The 21,706-nt window shown below is 36.8% G+C and overlaps 1 protein-coding gene across 1 annotated transcript in view; it reads right to left on the bottom strand.

Moving 5' to 3' along the window:
- Plxdc2 (plexin domain containing 2) overlaps positions 1-21,706 on the bottom strand; it is a 468,383-nt gene that overhangs the window by 135,363 nt on the left and 311,314 nt on the right. Inside the window, exons 5-6 of the mRNA XM_008855025.3 lie at positions 5,612-5,734; positions 919-1,037 (exon numbers count right to left, since the gene is read on the bottom strand). Coding sequence (XP_008853247.1) covers positions 919-1,037; positions 5,612-5,734 — 242 coding nt within the window. The remainder of the gene's footprint in view (positions 1-918; positions 1,038-5,611; positions 5,735-21,706) is intronic.

The raw sequence follows: 21,706 nt of genomic DNA, 5'->3' as shown, positions 1-21,706 counted from the left end.
GGTCCACATAGAGAGTTTCAGGACAGCTGGGGCTACAGGGAGACCCTGTTTCAAAAAAGACAAAAAAAAAAAAAAAAAAAAAAAAAGACAGTCCTTGAACTGAAAGGAGGACTCGGAGTCTGTACTATTATAAATATATTAACCTATGTGTTAACCATGTCCATTATTAATTTTCATTGTCAGTATTTCTCTCGTAACTACCAACTGTCTAAAACATTTCAACTGCAATTCTTGCTATTTTATCTGTGTATTTGTCTAATAGACCTCCCTCATACTGTAGACTGAAATCAAACACACTGTTATGCTAGTCTAAACTTCCTGCAAACTTAAACCCATGATTTTGCAAATTTTCTTTCCTTGTCAGTTTATTAAATTCAAACAAGACATAATTTAAGTTCTTTCGTATATTTGTGCACTTGGGAATATCATAGTCTTTCCTGTGGGATTACAAAGGACATTGAACAGTAGACATAACAGCCCTACAAATCCTAATATTGGGTCACCCATTTTTATTTTCACTAATATTTGGAGGTCAGAATAAAAAAGAAATCAAGAAGGGAACCCACCCTAAACCTATAAATATAAAGACCTATATAAGGGATGAAAAAATCCTTAAAAACAAGAAATTTTTTTTCCTGAGGGATTTTTTTTAATAATACCATTATAAGACACTCAATAATTTTGTAAATTCATGGATCATAATGCCAATGATATCAGAAAACAAAAAAGCAAAACAAACCTCCAATATTAACTGTGTTTGGTAAAGAAAATTAAAATAAGTTTCTTTATTAAGCAAAATAAACCAACAAGAAAATGATTTGAAGTTCATTTCTGAAATACCCTGGTCTTGACGCTTGAAGGAAAGACAGGGTCATGGTCAAGGTCAAGGGAATAAAACATATTCAAACCATCACTTACTTCTTTGTATCCAAAGATGATGCGTCCATCCATGAGGAGAATTGCTTGGAAGGTGAAGCTTCCCAGGTTGTAATTGTCCTGCAGGTGGACATGGTCCCACTGGACAACAAGTGCCGTGCCTACCACCCAGCAGGAGAAAGAAGAGACCAGTGAATCAAGGTATGCTCCAGTCCTAGGAGTGCATCCATAGATGTTTATCTAGCATAGGATCCAGTGTGCTATTTCAATTTTCTGTGGGTAATTAGAATTCTGATACTGAAATAGAGTTTGGGATTTATTTTAAAGGACTGAGTATTGTTTAAATATTTGGTAAAAATCTAAGCTCATACTGAGGTTAATATGAATTCTTCCCAGTGAGGGGGTAATTTGCCTTAGCTTTTCATTAATGGTAACAGGTACTATCTGCTAAAATTTATATGAGCCACTTTCTAAACAGTCCAGAGGATTGAATGAATTCTAAATTCCTGTGTCAAATGCTGAGAAAGAACATATGCAAAAAAGCTGGGCTTTCTTGTAAGTGACCTAAAAATATCTTTTGGAACAGAACCACAGTCTTCTATAGAAGTTCCTTTAACACTAATGTGAATTTTCCTCTTTGATCAACTATGTCTGTCCATCTTTGTTGCACTGATTCCTGGACCCTACGAAACTTTTAAAGGGTTGATTGCTGAAGTCCCCTCAGGAACATGAGGTGAAGCTGATCAGCTGGAATTCATATTCCAGTGACTCAGTTTGCTATCTTCACTATGAAACTGTTGACATACAAAGTAAGTTGAAGTGTCCTTCAATATTCAAGTTCAATGAGAATTGTGTGCAGTTTAACTGACATTGTGCATTCTTTTCTTTGAATACACAATGGATAGCTGTGATTTTTGCAGAGTGTTGTTGGTTTTAATCTTTGGAAAAACAGAAATTTAAGAAATCCTTGTGCCATAAAATAATGCACCAAAAATCAAACAGAACTAAAAGAATAAAACGTATCTCCTGACAAAAATACCTCATTTTAAAAATTACTATTATTCCATGTGGAATTAAAATTCAGCAACCATTTGAGGTGCTAGTTATGACTCTTGAGGTAGCTGAAATTTTTAAATAGACTTGTTACTTTAAGCATTTTGATTACCTGAGGATAAATCTTTAAAAGATGTTAAAATATAGAAATATATTTCCTTTGAGATAACATTTTAGAAGTTGCTGGACATGGTGGCCCACACCTTTAATCCTAGCACTCCAGAAGCAGAGGCAGGCAAATCTTCATTAGACTGTAGTCGGTCTGGTCGATATAGGGAGATCAGGCCAGCTGGGGCTACAGGGAGACCCCCGTCTTAAAACAAAACAAACCAAGCAACAAACAACAATGAGAAAACAAACAAACAAACAAACAAACAAACAAAAAAACACAAAATGTTGTTGAAGTTGACCATGGAGCTTTTAGCCTTAAAAAGTTCTGGAACTCTCAAGGGTGAGACAGGGCCTCCTATAGGCATCAAAGCATCTATGGTATAATTTCTTAAAGACTGGGAAATGATAACAGAAAACCTTAGCAGGAAACTTTTCATAATTTTACCCGTACAAGGATCTGCTACTCACGTCCCAATGTCTACATTATTCAAGTCCTTATTGTCTAACTTCTACCATACCCTGTTAACTACCTCTGCAAGTTTTTCTTCCTAAGTTCAGACGCAGTTCACCTGCATGCACCTGTTTCCTGTTCCATAACGCAGGAAGGATAATTAAAGCCTTCAAGGGATTTCAATACTTAACATAAGAAAATACAGTAGCTTCGAATCCTGTGTGAAGATGAGATGCAAGCATAAACCAAGACTTCAGTGAGAATTCCAGTGAGCTATTTCTAATACACTGTCAGCAACGGGTATTAAAGTGAACAGTGCATGCACACGCTAGGTTTCACATTGCGGAGTGGCACAGTGACCCAGCATTTGCCTGTTTCAATAGTAACAGCAATAATTTTTAGTATCAATGTTTTCATTAGATTTTGAAATTTGCTAAAAATTTTCCCTTTTCTTTGATCAAAGGACCACTATTTCAAGTACCATTTTTTATTAAATACTGCTAAAATCAAACACTTTGTAACAGGGAGGTGAGTTGGGGGTGGCTTTTATACTGATTTGTTTTTTACTTATTGCGTTGGACAACTACGATGTTGAGTAAAGGAAAGCCATCAGCTAACGAACTCATATTTACAGAGCTCTGAGAGGCCAACTGCTTGACATTATCCACCCAAGCTGCTTCTCTGAAGCTATTTATCATGCGCACCAGGCCATAGAGCCTGCCGTACCAGCCTAGGTATTATTGGTACTAAGCATCTCGAATCATAGTATAATTACCTAATCAGTACTGGATGTCAACATTTGATCTTCAAAATAAAGTCAGAACTAGAATGCACTACAGCTACAAAAGGCACATCAGCTCCCTTTTTTGATTCTATGCTTCATCAGGTTTCTAGCCACTGGTAAGAGAATCTGACTTTCTATTTATGAACCATCAAACTATGTTTGTCAAAAAAGACATCATGTTTATAACTTTTCCCATTTGTGTGTTAATATTTTGTGACTAATGTAGACTGCAGTTATACTTTATATAGACAGATGGCCTAGCCACAACAGTTGGAATCATTAACTCTCTTTTAAAATCTAGTGATTTCTTTCAGAAGTTTTTATCTTAGAAGAAACTTTATGACCTGCCACTGTGCCTTCTAGAGATGGTGGCTTTCCTAAAATGCTGTTTCCAATTTTAAAGTGGATGTCATTGGCTCTAACCAATCAAAGTCAAGAATATTTCAACAACTTGCTATGATATAAAGAGGCTTAGAATATTTCAAATTGCATCATCTATTAATAAGTAACATAGGAGCAACTCAGCTTGCATTTATCACATTGCAGGAACTTGGTATCCCATGGTCAGCACACAGAAACTGCTTCAATGAGGACAATGCATTAACTCTTGAACAGTCATGATTTCAAAATGCTCAGAAGTAAGAATTCTTAAACATTTACATTTTTCATTTATTCATTCATTAAATATTGTGAAACAGTGCCAACTAAGTACATATACTATGTACCAGAGACAGACTTCTTAATATATCATGAAAATCTTCATAAAGAATTTAGAAGCGAGTTAGAACAATATACTTTAATTTATAAAAGAATTATAAAAAATTAACACACTAAAATAGTATCTCAGAACATATGAAAGAGAGAATTACTTAAATACTTTACAATTTTGATGCTGAAACTATCAAAACCTACTCCTAAACATTCTGTTCTCATGAGCCAATGTCCTTAACAGCATGTGTTAAAAAATAGGGTTTGGAAAACAAACAGCTTTCATTAAATCAGTTCTTGGGTACTTAGAGTGAATCACTACAGTGGTTCTGCAAGGGAGACTGTGGACTAAGCTTAGAAGTTTCTGGTTTTATCTATCTATCATCTATCTATCTATCTATCTATCTATCTATCATTTATCATCTATCCATCATCTATCTATCTATCATCCATCATCTATCTCAGCTCATGAGTTTGAACCAAAAAGGTAGGTAGAATAAATCAGTTCTTAAAGTGATAAGGAAAAGTAATTGCTATAGATAATATTTAGAGTTAATTAATAAATGTTATATCACACTTGGGTGTGATTCAAAGTGTTGAAGATGTACTTGCTGACGTGTATGTTTGACTGTGCTTAGTGTCTTCCATCCATTGCTATGATGACCTATGAAATGGCTTTATCACACTAACTATAAACTTGTTTTTATAATGAAATGTTAATTTTCTCCCAAGGATACTCTCATTTTCAAGTCCCTAGCACTTATTAGAAAATTTTAACTTTGTCCTTGACCATTAGAAATCTTTGTGTACCTTAAATGATTTCTATTTTTCCAGAGATGAAATTGTCATTTGAACAAACATGTATTATTTGGAATTATGAACAGTATATAAAATTCTTTTAAATTATTTGACTGAAATACAGCCTATGCCTGTAATTTCTTTCCTTTACTAAACTCGGACCTTTCAGTGAGATATAAAGGTCAAGATTCATTTATGGCTCTAAGATCTTGAATCTCTTATTTAAATTTTAATGATAATTAATGATAAATTACAGGTTTTTTCAAATTATTTTATATGCCCTCCAAAGAAATACAGGGATACATTGCTGTCAGTATACTTGGTAAATCTTAACATGACTTATTTCATATCTTAAAATTGGAAGCATTATATCCTATTAATATTTTAAATCCTATAACTTCATATTTTTTGAAAGGATATGTTCAGCTTACCATGGGAGTCATAAGTTGTAAAACTTTAATATCAATATAATATGTGAACTGCCTCTACTTAAGGATCATACTTAACTAGATTTTTTAAATATGAAAGGGTTATTGAAATAGAATAAAATAGATGTATTTTTTGAGCTGCTGTCTACATAAACTCATTCATTATACTATGTAATAGCTGTAAATGATAGTTAAATGAAAAAATGAGTGAACAAATGAACAGATGGATGGAGAACCATCTGATCATGTACTTTACCACATTTAACGGTTTGACATTTATTGTTTCAAATCATTTGCATCAAGCAGTTTACAAACTTGGTCTCAATGTCAAGAAGTTCGATAAGAATTTTATGCTTCTTGTTTAGATATACATCAAACACAAATAGGCTTATCAATACTTACCATTATCAAAATACCTGACTGTTGAATTTCTGGATACACTGGGATCGAAATTTGCCATTAGAGGGGCTATGTACTGTGTGGCTGTTAGCATTCGATGCACAACTTCTCCAGTGTATATGAAACCTATAATTAGGAAAATGGGAAATATGTTTTAAAGACTCCCAGGTAAAATTATAAGTAAAATAGCCACAACTCAATTGCAGTCATATGTCTTAGTGATAGTACAACAAGGAACATAATTAGGGTCTTAATAGCTGATTAACAATGCTTGGTGTCAATAGAGTGAAAATCCTGATATAATTTGGAAGCACTTTGCAGAATTTGTCAGCATCTATGACATGTATACATTTAATTGTGGGAAGAGTGACTATTATCTGGATGAGATTATTAGTTTAAATTTTTCAATACAGTACTAAAATGCATTAAATAGTCACTTTTTAAAATCCCATTATTTTAACACTAAACATTCAAGCTCTTTTTACAGGTGAATTCTTAATATTACATTTACCTGAATTTGTATTTTCAGGCATGGAAATCAAACCCAGGGGCCCACATGCAAGCTAAACAAACATTCTACCACCAAGCCACACATCAGTCCTGGAAACTACACTATAATCTCTGCATCATATAGGGCACTATATGAGAACTAGCACAAATGTTTCTACATTTAATTTTTTTTATAAGTTAAAAGGAAGCTGAATGATTCCATGACAAGGCTTTCCAACTTCTCAGACGGCTATAGCCTTCATAATTCTAGGACTACTATATCAAGAAGGTGAGGTCTATAGGTTTGCAGATAACATGGAAAAAAAATATTGACAGCCTACAAATGGCCCCTCATTGAGTGGTCTGAGTTCCAGCCTATTTCAGCAGTTGCATATTGAGAGACATTTTCTGTAAAGACTTTAGCCTTGAATTAACTCAAACACATTTTCAATTATTCACACCAGGTTTATTTACTTGTGAATTATCCATGGCAAATTGTTAATACTACACTGGTTTTTTGCCTCCAAGGTCTTTATCTGCCTAAGAGTCAGCTCAGGGAATACTTGCTAATTTTAATATTAATCTAAAAAACACACAATTAAGCATAAATATGAAAATAAACACACGATTTACAAATCAAAATTTAAAGCAAATTATTTGTGAAAATACAATTGAAGTTTTAGGTAATTCTGACTTAACGAGGTGAAACCCATATAGATCAATTTTCTACAAGAAAATAAAAATACAAGGTTTAAAAAATACTGTTCCTTTTAAGCCTCAAAAAGTGTTAAATTTTGTTATCTCATCTATGGTGTGAATAAAGATTCCATTGGCATATTGGGGTCTTTATTGTTTTAAAGTATAAACTGTGATTATATGTAAGTCATTGACAAATTAAATTTGTAGATATTAATATATTTAATAAGCTTTTAATTTTTAAAATGACAATTAAATGAATGATGCTGATATGATCATTGCAGTTATTATATTTCTCTATATATTTTCAGTCATTCCCTTGTGTGAGTACTCGAAATTATAAACACAGAGAGTATCTGTTTTTCCAAACCCATAATTAATTATTTTCTTGTCCTTACCATTATTCATTTTAATTTTATCATTGAAACGAACATAAAAATTCTATAGAAAACTCTTGAAAGAAAAGGTTTTAATTAGGCTCTGAAGGAGTTCTTTCAGAGTTAGCTACAGATAGCTACTCTGCAAACACGACTCCATAGTCTCTATACAGTAATAGAAACAGCTGCTTAATGAGGGCAGAGCAAATCAGTACAGCATCCATTGTCCAAATCAACAAAGTAACAAAACAAAACACAAGGCAGATGCAATTCCTAGAGTCACCAAATACAAGAATACAAACATTTTCAAATTCCTCTCTTCTTTAAAAACTTTAAAAATCTATTTTCATTTTATGAGTTTGAATGTACGGCTTGCATGCATGTGATTGCCCCTGCGCGTGCAATGCCTTCAGAGACTAGAAGCAGGCGTCAGATACACTGGAACTAGAGTTACTCACAGTTGCTAGCTACCACGTGGGTACTGGGAACTGAATTCAGGTACTATGGGAGAGCAGTGTTCTTAACCTCTGGCTCACTTCTCCAGCCCAATTTTTCTTTTTGTCATTTTTATTGACACATAATATGTGTCTGCATCTATGAGACACAATATAATGGTTGATTCATGTACGTATTGGACAGAGTCTACCTCAGGTAATTAGTATATTCAGTTTCATTGTTGGTTCATAGTACACTCAGAGTCTCTCTATGGTTAGATAACTTGGTACTGTTAACTTTATTCCTGCTGCTGTGCCAGCCCTTCAGGATTTATTCCTATTAACTGTGGCATTGAATGTGCTGACCATTCTCCTTACCCCTCCACCTCTCTCTCTCTGTCTAGTAACTGTTATTCAGCTCTCAATATCTACCAGACCAACTGTTTCGGATTCTACATACATAAAATTACTATTAACATTTATAATATAGAAGATGTATGCATGTATCTCTAAGCATTTCCACATAGATAGGCAACAAATTATTCTTTCTATCGCCTTTCTCTAACCAGGATAAAGTTTTCCAGCTTAGAAACGTCCTATGTTACAAAGAAATTCAAATTGTTCCCAAAGAACTAAGTAAGCATATGGAAGGATTTGCTACAGTAAAAGGTATTTATAGTTGTCCATACTTGCATTATTTCAGTACTAAAATGAATTATAAGGGCTGGCAAGATGGCTCAGTGGGTATAGGTGCCTGCTGCCAAGCCTGATGACCTGAATTTAATCCCTGGGACTCACAGGTGGAGAGAGAGAACCAACTCCTACAAGTTCTCCTCTGGCCTCAAGTTGTGTGCTGTGGCACACCGATGTGTGGGCACGCACAGTCACACACACACACACACACACACACACACACATATAAATACACAAATAAATACATGCAATAAAAATAAGTAACTTCAAGACATACACAAAATGAATTGCAAATTTTTTTTTGTTTTTTGTTTGTTTTGTTTTGCTTTTGAGACAGGGTCTCTCTGTAGCTCTGGCTGGCCTGGAACTCACTATGGAGACCAAGCTGGCCTCAATCTCACAGAGATCTGCCTGCCTCTGCCTTTCTAGTGCTGGGATTAAAGGCGTGCACCACCATGCCCATCTTGAATTATAACTTCTCTTATGAATGACTCTATGGTTGCTGCCACAACAAGGTGTGAGAGACAGATGCAATCACTATGTAATATTCCCTGGCCACTGAAGGGGAGGGAACCCAATACTCAAAAGAATGAACTGAATTTTGCTAATCCAGGGAATACTTTCTTGACGATATTAAAACATAATTCCTATCAATATTCCAACTTAGTCATATATGAACAAGAATCAAAATGTATCACTCTAGCAAAGGGCTCTACTTAATTCTACTTTTTAAAGAAAAATTCATTTTTAATATAATTGACACTAAGATGTACATGCGTTTCTAATCTCTATATATCTGATTATTACTAGTCACAGTCGGTTACTTTCTGAGCTCCTTGGCATCTGAGCATGGATATAAAGTCATCAGGTAGATTTCAATGGTAATGTTTTTCACGTCTATTAATATTAAGGAGCAAATTTTTATGCTTTGAAGAATTTTTTAAATTTATTTATATATCCACTTCCCAGGTAGCAGCCTCCCATAGCCTCCCTCCCCCCAATAGAGCCCTTATACTCTTATATCCCTGCTACTGTCTGCTGTGTTGTTGCCCCCCCCTCAGCCATTCCCCACTACTTATCCATCTGGTGAATCTAGTCAGCTTATCTAGAGGTCTTTGTTTTAGGAGAGTCAGCTGTTCCTCATGTAGTGGTAATCAGTTGTCAATATTCGTTTGGATAAGATTGGGGTCTGCTGTTCACTGTCCCAGTTCTATGGTGGGTTACTATCTGGGAATCCCTTTGGGCACGCTGGCCAACAACTCAAAAGAAGGTATGGCCCGTCTGGCATTGTTGCTTGTTATGTAGCCTTTAGCTATAAATATGGACTCTTATGAAATTATATTGGCCCCTTTAATCTTTGGTAATACTTTCCTTTTGGATGTTTAAGGCCATACAGTTGGTCCAGATAAACCAATTTATTTATTTATTTTTTGTTTTGTTTGTTTGTTTATTAGAAGAAGCATTTCATTACAACAGCATTAACCTATTCAATAACATTTTTCTGAGCTAGGGTACATCTCTTTCAAAATTGGCTATATATTTTTAGGTTTACAGATGAATTATTACGCTTCTACAATCTTTTACTCATTATAAACTCTATAAGACATAAAATTAAATGAGTTTTTGACATTTAAAAAAGATCTCCACTTCGTTGTTAAAATACACAGTTTCATACAGAAAAATTCATTTTAAGGCAATTGACATTGAGACGTTTTCACATGCATTTCTAATCTCTATATATATGACTATTACTGGTCACAGTCGCTTACTTTCTGAGTTCCTTGGCATCTGAGTATTAATATAAAATCGTCGGATAGACAGCCTTCCTCTCCCACTAGAGCCTCCATATTCTGTCATCCCTGCCACTGTCCACTGTGTTGTCAGGACCCCCATCTATTCCCCCCCATCTGCCCTTCTGGTAAATCTAGTCAGCCAGAGGTCCCTGTTCCGGGAGAATCAGTTGTTCCTCATCTACAGCAATCGAAGCATGCAGGCTGGGAGAGTTAGCCGGTGGTGCAGGTCCAGGGACCCAGAGAGAGGTGAGGGCGGGGCCAGGACCAGAAGCCGTGCTCCTGGGGCCCAAGAAAGGCACTCAATTAGTCTGGGTGAGAAGGATCAGGAAGCAGTATTGGTTCCCCAGGTGTCTGGGGTGCTGCGCTGCTATAGACTTACCCCAAGAGGCCTGAGGATAGGAGTGCCAAACCGATTTATTTTTACTCTTGAGGTCGTTTGAGGATCTCTTCCTCAGGGGTCACATGGGCTTGGGAGGAGCCCCTGGCTCCTTTCTTTTACCAGTTCCACCTATATGAAGATAAGTCAAAGGTCCTGCTCGACCACGGTTGGCTTCACTTGGAAGCATGGATGACATGATTCCTCTGTGTTGACCCTTCTCTTTATAGACTGGACACTGGTTCAAGTCCATCTGGTGGGGTCTCCTCAGCCTCCTTGATCAAGAGGATAGGTGACCCGCCACCATTACAGGACATTTTGAGAGATGCTCATAGTACCCTGGAAATGGTTGACCTAGGAGGGCAAGGAGCAAAAAGTGTCCTTTATGTCCCTCTGACCAAATTATTATAGGCCTCAAAGTATGTCTGTTAAACACCCAAGAAGGTTAGTTCCACCAACCTGGTACTTTTAATTACTATGTGTCATGTAGATAAATCTTAGGCAAAGACCAGTTGTTCTCAGATAAACCTTACCTAGACATATATTTCTTGATCTGCTATGTATAATTTGTCAGTAGGTTGTAGGAGCAATATGGTTCTCTCTGGTTTTCAAAACTAGCTAGGCATTGTTTATATCTCATATTGTCTCACCCCAATTCTTAAGTTTATAGATTTAAAAAATAACACATTAGTAGTGGTTAAGGAATTGAGAGATAGCTACAGACCTCCTGAAAGAAGGAGAATCATTCTACTCCTCTGTTCATTCTGAGACTCAAGCATACATGGTCGTCATTTTTGTGGTCATGAGATTCAAGGAAATGTTATTATCCATGGGATTTAGGAATCAGAGTAAAGTTTTCACCAAGAAGAATCAAATAAGAGAAGCAAAGCATGTTTTGCTCTTTGAATCTTAAATTCCAGCTATTGCATTATTTATTCCTTCGGTCTTAACCACTAATAAACCTAGAGTCAAGTTCTGAGCTTGAATTAAGCTTTGTTCTTACTTAAAGACTCTCTTATAGGTGGTCTTTAGTCATGTGTGAATAATTTGATTACAAATATGTAAACACCACCAAGGCGTCCTGGGTGTTATCAAGATACATCTTGAAATGAATAAATCTAATTCAATCATTATGTATTTACTAAGCACATTTACATTGTAAAAATAATGAAATTAGTGGATGTCAATCAATCAACAGACTATCAATAATTAGGCTACAGTCAGGTAATCACTCCATCACTTCAATAACTTGGAGAAGAAGGATGGCATTTTTAATTTATTTATTAAATGAAATATTTAATAAGGATTGGTAATTCATTCAATGCCACTTTTACAGGTCTTATGATGTAAGTCCATTCTTATATAAGGTCCTGCAGAGGCCAGAAAGTTAAGTGGCATTCCTGCTTATTTCTCTGAGGTGATTTCTAAGACAACATCTCTACAGGAACACTGACAAGTCTCATAAGCCAGTTAAAATGCCACCAAAGGAGAGTTGCTGGAGATGCAGACTCTCCTTCCCTGGGTTTTACACCTAAACGAGCAATTTGAGGAGGAAGCGTCTTTTCCTCTGGCAAGTTCCTCATTTAGAGCAGAGTTGGAGTCACCTCAAATCCTGCTGTTCACCGTGTCACCAAAGCCGCTGCCTTTTAACTGGATGGTCTGGAACTCCTCTTTAATTCCCCTATGGCAAGTCACCAAAATGAGGCTGACATCAGTGGTCAGAGGGCTACACACAATTTGAGAATTTGTTTCATGTTAGCATCAAACTGGTTGTTAGTTGTGTGATCAAATGACTGAAACTTTCTGAGCATTAGTTCCCTGATATCCAGTAAATAGGAAGAAATCGCATTGGCTTGCATGAAAATTACTGGAGAGAGTGTTGCACATTTAAAAATGGGGCTAGGGATGCAGTTCAGTGGTAGAGTGCAGGCCTAGCATGTACAAAGTGCGGACCATGACTACCTGTAACACACACATACACACACACACACACACACACACCCCATATACCATACACACACACCACACACACCATACACATACACACCCCATACACCATAGACACACACCACACCACACACACACACCACACACATACACCACACCATATAGCATGCACATACACCACACTATACAGCACACACAACATCATACACCACACACACCACACACCACACACACTTGCTGAAAACCAACCAATCACATTTTCTCCCTTTTCCAACCTTGGAGATAGTTTCTGTCTAATATATACTAGTTGACTGTAAACTTATAATAGGATGCTTATATGACTTCAAATTGTGGCTCAGACCTAAACGTATATGTGTTTACACGTGTTGTTCCTACTTGGGTTGGGATACACTGTTGAATTTAACTACAAGGCAAGGTAATAAAATCCCCTAATGCCCATGGTGTTTAGTGCCATGCATCCCTCCTTCCATTCTGATGGAATGAGTACTTTGTAAAATCACTGGCTGCCTGTAGGCTTCAAATTGCTGTTTCATTTCATGGGCAGTGTCATCATACTAAAGGACGCACTGGGATTCTGTAATTGCCTGTGAAACATTCTGCAAAACTTTAATGTGCAACAGCTATGTAAAATATTCTATTTTATCATTTTCTGTTGATATTTTGGACCCCAGAGGCAAGGTTGGAGTCAATCCATATGCCTGTAGGGAACTGAACATTCATTGTTAAACAGTGTCTTTAGAGTACAAATAACAATAGCGTACATGCAGACTGTGTCATCTTTATTAAGGCGCCTCTCCCCATTAATCAAATAGATGTGACGCTTATGGATCAGGATTTGTAGAACAAATTCCTCATTCTGGTTTCCCGCTAAATGCACACATGGCATTGTCGTCTTCTGTTCATGCAAAACCAAGTTGATAACCTGGGTGTTGTTTGTGGTCAATTTGTTAATCAAGCAGTGCTGGTGGTGGACAAGTTGCTTGAGTCAAAATAATAAATACTGAGCAAATTTCACTTTTATTCTTCCTCTAAAAATCAATAAATTTTTCACACACTATAAACCCCCTTTAAGACAGTTACTCATTTATAATTCTGTCAGTCTTTTAAACAAAACCACATGTGACATCATTTGCTAACTTGGAATTTAATATTTATGGTAAATTATCTGTGCAAAGTAACTGTCTGCTAGCAATAAATGGACAGTGATGGACTTCACATAGCAGGTGTCCTCAAGAAAACATTGCTGCTTACAGACACTGATACTTGAGCATGATACTGGTTTGTACCTGCAACCTAGACAGCTAATAGACATATTCTGAAATTCAGTGAGATTACTAACCACTGGTTCCTAGAAAGAAACCTGTAATAATGTCAGTCAACAATAACTTTCCCTTTATAGTTTCAATCAGCTATCAAGTATAGGAAAGATATAAAATGTGTTAAAATATAGCCATGTTTTTTTCTCTGATGATCTAAAATACTGCCACTCAATCAATGTTTTTCTTTAAATTCCTAACAGCTATTGTTAAAGTAAAATATATCGAATATATTTCATAAGATAAATTTAAAAATACATCTGTTAAAACACATCTCATAACATAGAGTGCATACACATGGCAGCTTGGTTGTGTACTATAAATTATGTTCATGATATAACCTATGTAAGTATTATGCTGAATAGATAAAGCGAGTTTTCCTAACTTGAGAAGAAATAATTGGAGCTGAAATGTATGAAGGAGGAGATGGACAAAATAATAACAAAATTAACAATATACCCTCATCCATTTTCATTTAGAACTAATAAAATTGGAGACTTTTTTCCTTATTCTATCTTGTTTGTTAATAACATCAGTGTAACTTTTTCAGATTTAACTCACATTAATTTCTCACTGTCAGAGTCTCCTTCTCTCCCACTCTCAAATGCTCTGATTACCTAGGATTTCTCTACATGGTTTTGCTCATGACAGTGTGAATTGAGTCCCCAAAGTTGCACAGTGGCTCTTGCACAAAGCACTTGACTCTTGGTTATAGGCACTGAACTAATCTTTTTAATTTTGGAAATCAAGTTTATCTCTTTTCTTCAAATACACCCAGGTCATAATTCAAAAGCTTTAATGATGCAGAAAGAGCAATTTCAGCAACATCACAGGATGGAGCTTGCAGTACTCATTCATTCTCACAACATGAGTCACCATCATTAGGAAAAAAAAAATGCCTTCACAGGGGTTTGGAATCCAGGTGAGAGATTTCAGCCAGTGGGCAAAGCACACAAGTCAGAAAAGACACATGAAGACACTAGGAAGCTACAGCATCATGTATTCAAGGCTCTCCTTCCTCAAGCCCACACAACCGAGAGTGGGGTAAGTACCCTAAATGCTAGGGAGGGAGGGCAAAGTGAGCACTGAACTTTGACATAGAACCCCCATCAGTCTCACCCTGTAACCAGCACTCAGCCTTCCCATAGACCTCACCATCAGGCTCACCCTGCGATCAGCACTCAGTTTTGACAGACTCCATTATCAAACTCACCACATGATGAGTGTTCAGTTTGGGCATACCATCAGGCACACCTCATGAGCCGTCACTCAAGACCGATCCATGCCAACCAATTCCAATCTGACCCCCAAGTGCCAGGCTCAAGTCTAATCCATGTGATTCCAAGGATTCTTGGTCCAGCACCATGTTGACTGCCCTTTTTCAGGCTCAAAGCTGTTTGCCCTCACTGAGACATGTTCGGGGTTAACTTCTATGACCTTAATCGCCAGCCTCCCTCAGTTGTCACTGGTACCAGGCCAACCTTCACAAATCCAGGATATAGGCCTTGATTCATAATCAGAGGGTCCATGCCAGTGACTATGGACCCCAGCAAAAGGCCCACAGTCTCACAGTTTCAAATACCAGATTAGCCCATGTGGACTTGGGCATTAGGTTGAACCACCATTATCCAGCCAGCAGCAGCAAATCAACCCAGTCTCTGTTTGCTGCCTCTCCAGAATTTCTGGGTTGAAGGGCATTCCTTGCCATATTTATTCTGTCATGACTGGAAAAGCTCCCAGTCTTCATAAGCATAGACAAAAAGTCGAGAGAGCAAAGATCACACATAATGAAGGACACGGGACAGCATTAGCACAACCACACAAAATACCCACAGATGATCCCAAAGAACCGAAGATACACAAGGAGCCTGAAAGACAACAGAATACACAAAGGACTCGGTGATATCAGGAAAGCAATAAAAAACTAAATTTACCATGGAAATAGAACCCATAAAAAATTCTAGAGTAAAGAATTTTTGTGATTTTCTGGCCTGAAAATTCCATTGTGAGTTCCAAAGCAGACTGAATTAAAGTTAGAGACAGCACAACCAAAGACAGGTCATTTAAAACTACTACATCAGAGAAATAAAAAGCAAAAATAAGAATGAAAATGAATGAGGAAAACTTCGGGGCTGATAAGAAGTCATGAAACTAACAGACAGAGTGTCGAACAGAACAAAAGGAGAAAGAGATGAAAACCTGATAGCAAAGAACAACATCAGAAAGTTGTCCACATTTGAACAGATGAGTGAACACTGAGATTGGCAAAGCCCCAAATACCCCAAATATCTTAAACACAAATAAGTTATCAATAAGCTATATGAACAAATTCCCTAAGTTCAAAGACAAAATATTGTGAGCAGAAAGAGAAAAGCTGCGTACTGCATACTAGTGAATTTTCATCAGGCTGTCAGTGGATTTTCAGCAGAAACATTGTAAGGCAAAGGACAGCAAGAGATGGAGACATACAAGACGATATATTCTGAATACTTACAGAAAAATACTTCCAACCAGGAATACCATACTCAGAAAGAATGATCTTCACCAAGAATCTTCACCAAGAGATCTGAGAAAATTCCCCAGACAAACTAAAGCTAGGGAATTCGTCGTCATTGTAACTACTTTATGAGAAAATAATCTTCAGATTTGAAGAATTTTAACTAATAAGAATACATATGAAAGTATAAAAGTTGCACTAAAGGTCATCATGTACTTAAACTCAGACACTCTCAACAATGGTGGTACATTAATCACCTTCAACTCTAGGACAATAAATATCAAAAATAAACTAGAATAACTTAAACCAATAGAGCAATTTATCAGTGACACACAATATCACACATAAGCTGAAAAATCATATCAATTGCATAAAATCTGGGAAGAATGGAAGTTAAAGAGCACAGTTGTCATCTGCAACTGAATTTAGGTTATTATTTAAAATAGACTACCGTGACTTGCACATATTTTATATAAGTCTCACGGTAACCACAAGGAAAAAAAAATCACAGCAGAAATATACATGATAAACAGAAAGTAGAATCCTACTACAAAAGCATCAAAGAAAACAGCAATGAAGAAAGGAAGAAAGAACACAACATTTAGAAAATAATGAAGAACACAGAGATCGACCTTACTTTCAATGATCACTGTAAATGTGTAGATTACATTCTCCAATCAAATAGTCCTGAATGAATTAAAGTCCAAAATTCAACTTAGTGCTCCATACAAAAGACTCGTCTTACCTATAGCATCAAACAGAGGCTGAGGGTGAAAGGCTAGGAAAAGCTATGCCACACAAATGATACCGAAAAGGACTAGGAAAATGTCAGGTAAGCAAACTTAGGTTTGATAAGGTAGGTTTTAAGTAAAAAACTGTCAAAAGAGGCAAGGAAAGTGATTCTAGAATAGCAAAGGGGACAGTTTATCAAAAGGACATGGCAATATGCATAATTTTAACATTGAGCACTTAAGTGTGTAAAATATTAACAAAACTGGAGGAAGAAAGAAATAATGGCAATATTAATGACAGTAGAAGACTGCAGTACTCAGATTTAAACGAAGGACAACCACCCAGACAAGCTATCCTCATGGGAACTGAGGATGTGAGCGGGATCATGGACCAGGAAGGCCTAACAGACATACACAGAGCTCACCGTCCATTACCAGCAGCATATATTCTTCTCAAGTGTCCATGCAACGTTCTCTAAGATAGAGCAAGTTAAAGGAAGAATGGGCTCACTAAGACTGGAGTCGTATCTGCAGTTGTTTCTGAATACAATGTTTATAAACTTAAATATTAACAACAAGAAATTTGGAAAATCGACCAATCTACAAATGTGTGCAAATTAACACATTCTTGAATCTGGAATTTATTAAAGAACAAAAAAGGCACCAAGAAATATCTAAGACAAATGAAAATTTAAGCACACATTTTACTATTTATAGCAGTTAAACAAAGCAGTTCTCAGAGGGTATTTTTATAGTAATAGATGCTTACATGCAGAAAGGAGATCTCAAAAATGAAAATGCAACTCAAAGAAATAGAGAAACTGAGCTTAACATTTTCATATCGAAGAAAATAGGGATCAGAGTGGAAAAAAAAGAAACGCCTACTACTAAAATAATATAAAAGTTATGAGAGAGTATAGAATTTTGAAAAGATAAAACTTGGGAACCTTTTGCAAAATTGAGAAAAAATATTTTAGACAATATAATTCACACGAAAGAAGAGATGTTACATTTCATATAACAGAATCATAAGCAATACAAAACTATTATGAAAAATTGTATGCCAATAATTTCAATACACCAGAAGATTTGAATAAAACCTTGGAAACTGCAAACTATAATTTAAAATCAAATGGAAATGGACTACCTGGACAGTTCAGTAACAACTGAGTAGATGCAAACAATTCCAAATCTCTCAAACAAACAGACAACAACAATAATAAAAAACTAATGCTCATAGTGAGGTGACAGCTTGAGAAAAACAGAAAATATTTGTAGTCCATACATTTACTAAGAATCAGTATTTGAAATATTTAGGAAACTAAATAACTCAATGGCAAGAAAACAAATTCAACAAAGGACCCAAACAGACATTTTCAAAGTTACAAAACACAAAACAAACAACTCAATGATTGGGCTGGAGAGGTGACTCAGTGTTTAAGACACAAGTTTGTTTACAGGGACCCACGTAGCAGATTGCAACCATCTGTAACTCCACATCCAAGGGATCCAATGCCCTCGTCTGGCCTCCCCAGGCATTAAGCACATATGTAGTGCACATACATAGGCAAGCACTCATATACATAAAATAAAAATAAATAAATCCTTTAAAAGTGCTCAGTAATTAAGAGAATACAAATTAAAACCAGAATGAGTTATTACTTCACACTTACTTGAATGGCTATCAAAAAGATGAATGTTAAGAAGGGCTAGTGAGTATGTAGGGAATGGGGAAAATTATGAAGATTATTAATGAGTATATAATTTTGCAGTCCTTATAGAAAACAATATAGATGTTTCCCAAAAGCAGAACTACCATATAGTCTAGCACACTACTTCTGAGTATATATCCAAAGGTATTGAAATCAATATTGAAGGGATATCTACTGTATTCATTGCAGTAATATCAATAGTAGCTAATGTGGGATTAACAAAAGTGTCTACCAATGGTTAAAAGGACAGAAAACATGATTTGTATGTACAACGGAAAACTTGTCAATCTTAAAAAAGAAGTAAATTCTGTCATTTGTGAAAATATGGAGGGACCCAGAGGAAATTCTGAAAAGTGAAATAGACCAGGTTGAAAAAAAAATCCAAAGCCAAAACAAAAGGCCAACCACCCAAACTCATGAAACCATCACCACCCCCTAAAAGTACAAATACTGCAAGAACTTACTTACATGTGAACACTGCAAGAGTCAAACTCCTCTAGGGAGAACAGAAAAGTGGTTGACAGGGGCTAAGGAGTGGGAAAATTGTGAAGATGTTGATCATGTATGTAGTTTCATTATGCAAGGTGAATGAGTTCTAGAGCTTTAACTTATAGAACTGTTGGGGACCCCTGCTGTTTTAGGTCGTAGTCTCTCCATGTCTGGATAGCCGCAAGCCCGCTCGGCGTTCTTATGCAGAGACTCCCTTTCTCAGCGGGGCGCCTTCCTACTCTCTTCCTAACTCACCTTTGAAGTGCCCGTCACAGATACATGTCCTCTGGCACAGAAACTGCCAGGTTTTCCTGTGTGATAATCAGGCACTGTCTGACAGCCTGGCAGAAGCCCACCACCACATGTAAATAGGGCATCACTGAGGCTTTTGCTACTGCCTCCACACTATAAATATCCTGGTTTCACCCCAATAAAACAGAGCTGTATCACGAGCTGCATCACTGAGTCTGTCTGAAGCTGTGTCTCACTGCGCCTGTGATACACTCTCCCCGGAGGGGGCTGTCCTTTCGTCAGCAACCACTCACGAAGATCTTGCTTTCACTGTTCCTGCACCTCCCCTCGTGATCCGGTAGCCGACGGATCGCGTACACAGAGGGAGTGTCTGGTAGCTTGGAACAGAACTCGCCTGGCAGCTGACAGCGACCCACAGAGTCACCAGCATCCGGTAGCCACAGAGAGCCAGGGACCCGTCTCAGCAACGCGCGCGAAACCCGCACACCCCAGTGGCGCACGAGAGACCTGCGCCACGCCAGCAGCTGGTGCTCCGAGATCGCTGCGCGCCCACATAGAACAAAGGACAATCATTTACAATAGTGCATTAGATATGTGAAAACTGCTGAGAATAGATTTTCAATGTTTTCTTTCAAGGAAAAAACATAATTGCATGAAATGATGAATATATTAATTGGATTAATAATGGCAATCAGGTATATATATGATATATATATATCATATGTCAAACATATGTCTAAAATTCAGTAAAACTTGAAGAAAATGCCATAAGTCAGGGTAACAAAGAAGCCTCACCCAGTCTTACACGAAAGACATGGAAATGGACTGCTTTTAAATATTCAGAAACAGTACACTCACACACTCACACCCCAACCCCTTCCCTGTTATCACAGGATTTACTCCCAATGGTATGGCCAAATTTCTCTTGGGAGTTGGTCCCTATTATTTGCATCAGCTTAGTTTTTAGATGTGTCTATTTCTCTTTGCAAAGTCTTTCTCTTGAATCCACCCAGCAGCTTTCTGGAGTAGTGCTTCTAGGATTCCCGGTTCATGAGTATTAGTCTCCATGATGTTTTTGCACATGAGGCTTGGGACCAACATCATACATTTGGGACAGAACAGCTTTGTGCTATCTGCTATGTTTTCATCCAGGCTCTGCCCCACTCTAGAGAGGGGAGTCCATGATTTGATCTGCCCTTGGGTCCAGCCCTAGTGTTCTCCATCAGACATAAGAAACAAGCATAATTATCTCTTTTTTATTTTTATCTTTGTAAGGTCATACAAGTAAAGTTTATTAAAAAGTAAAGCAACAGCTCTTGTAGCCAAGAGGGGATTGCCCCCCCAAATGGCATTTCTTCTTCCTCTTAAAGAATTAAAAATGATCACGTGAAATCTAGTAGAAAATAGCCTGAAACAGCCTAGTAAAGATGACACTCAACAAAGAAGATACTCAAACCCCAAGAGAGATTGTTGCTCCAACTACATTATTAAACCTTGCAAGTGTGGAATATTCTACAGACTGCAAGTCTAAAATCAGCCAATTTAAAAGAAAATACGTAACATACCAGAATAATTATCTTTTTCAGATTCTTGCCCAGAATGATAACATCGCTGGGATATGAAATAATTACTGTGTATTTAATAAAGGATGATTACACTTTTTCAACCTCATTCTTCAGAATTATTTTTGTTTGCCTTGACCATTCAGTTATTATTGGAGGAGTAGAGATTTGTTCCTCAAATAAGACCAGAATCTATTCAAGTTAGGTCATGATCTGTCCAGAGGCTGATGCCAATCTTGGCACTGTCCTTCTCAGAGTAAGAGGCCTTCTGTGCTTTCTCCAGATATTCATCTGTATTGTATTATACCATTTGTTACAAATCAAACACAAGGTCATTACATTTTTTGTAAATTAACTCAAATTCCTAAGTATTTTCTCATATGCCCCAAGTTTTAATTGCTTTGCAAATTACAGTTCTAAGTCACCATCATATATAATCGAAGGGTGAGGAAGTTTGAGTTTACTTATAGTAAGTACCTAAAAAATAAGATCTGTCACGATGTGGAGGCCTCTCTCTCCAGGACCAACCCAGATCCTCAGTGCAGAGGAACCAGTTTTTCATGCCCCAAAAGTAAACCACAAAGATGCATAAAGTTCACAAAAAGAAGCAGACCTAAACTTGAAGGCTTGAGTCTCACACAAGAAGCAGAATCCACAAAAGAAATCCACATGTCAAAGTCACAGAGAAAAAAATAATAACATGAAAAATCAAA

This window comes from Nannospalax galili, unplaced genomic scaffold (genome assembly GCF_000622305.1).
Source record: "Nannospalax galili isolate Female #2095 unplaced genomic scaffold, S.galili_v1.0 scaffold487, whole genome shotgun sequence".
Classification (NCBI taxonomy): domain Eukaryota; kingdom Metazoa; phylum Chordata; class Mammalia; order Rodentia; family Spalacidae; genus Nannospalax; species Nannospalax galili.
This window is presented reverse-complemented; position numbering and strand designations above follow the sequence as displayed.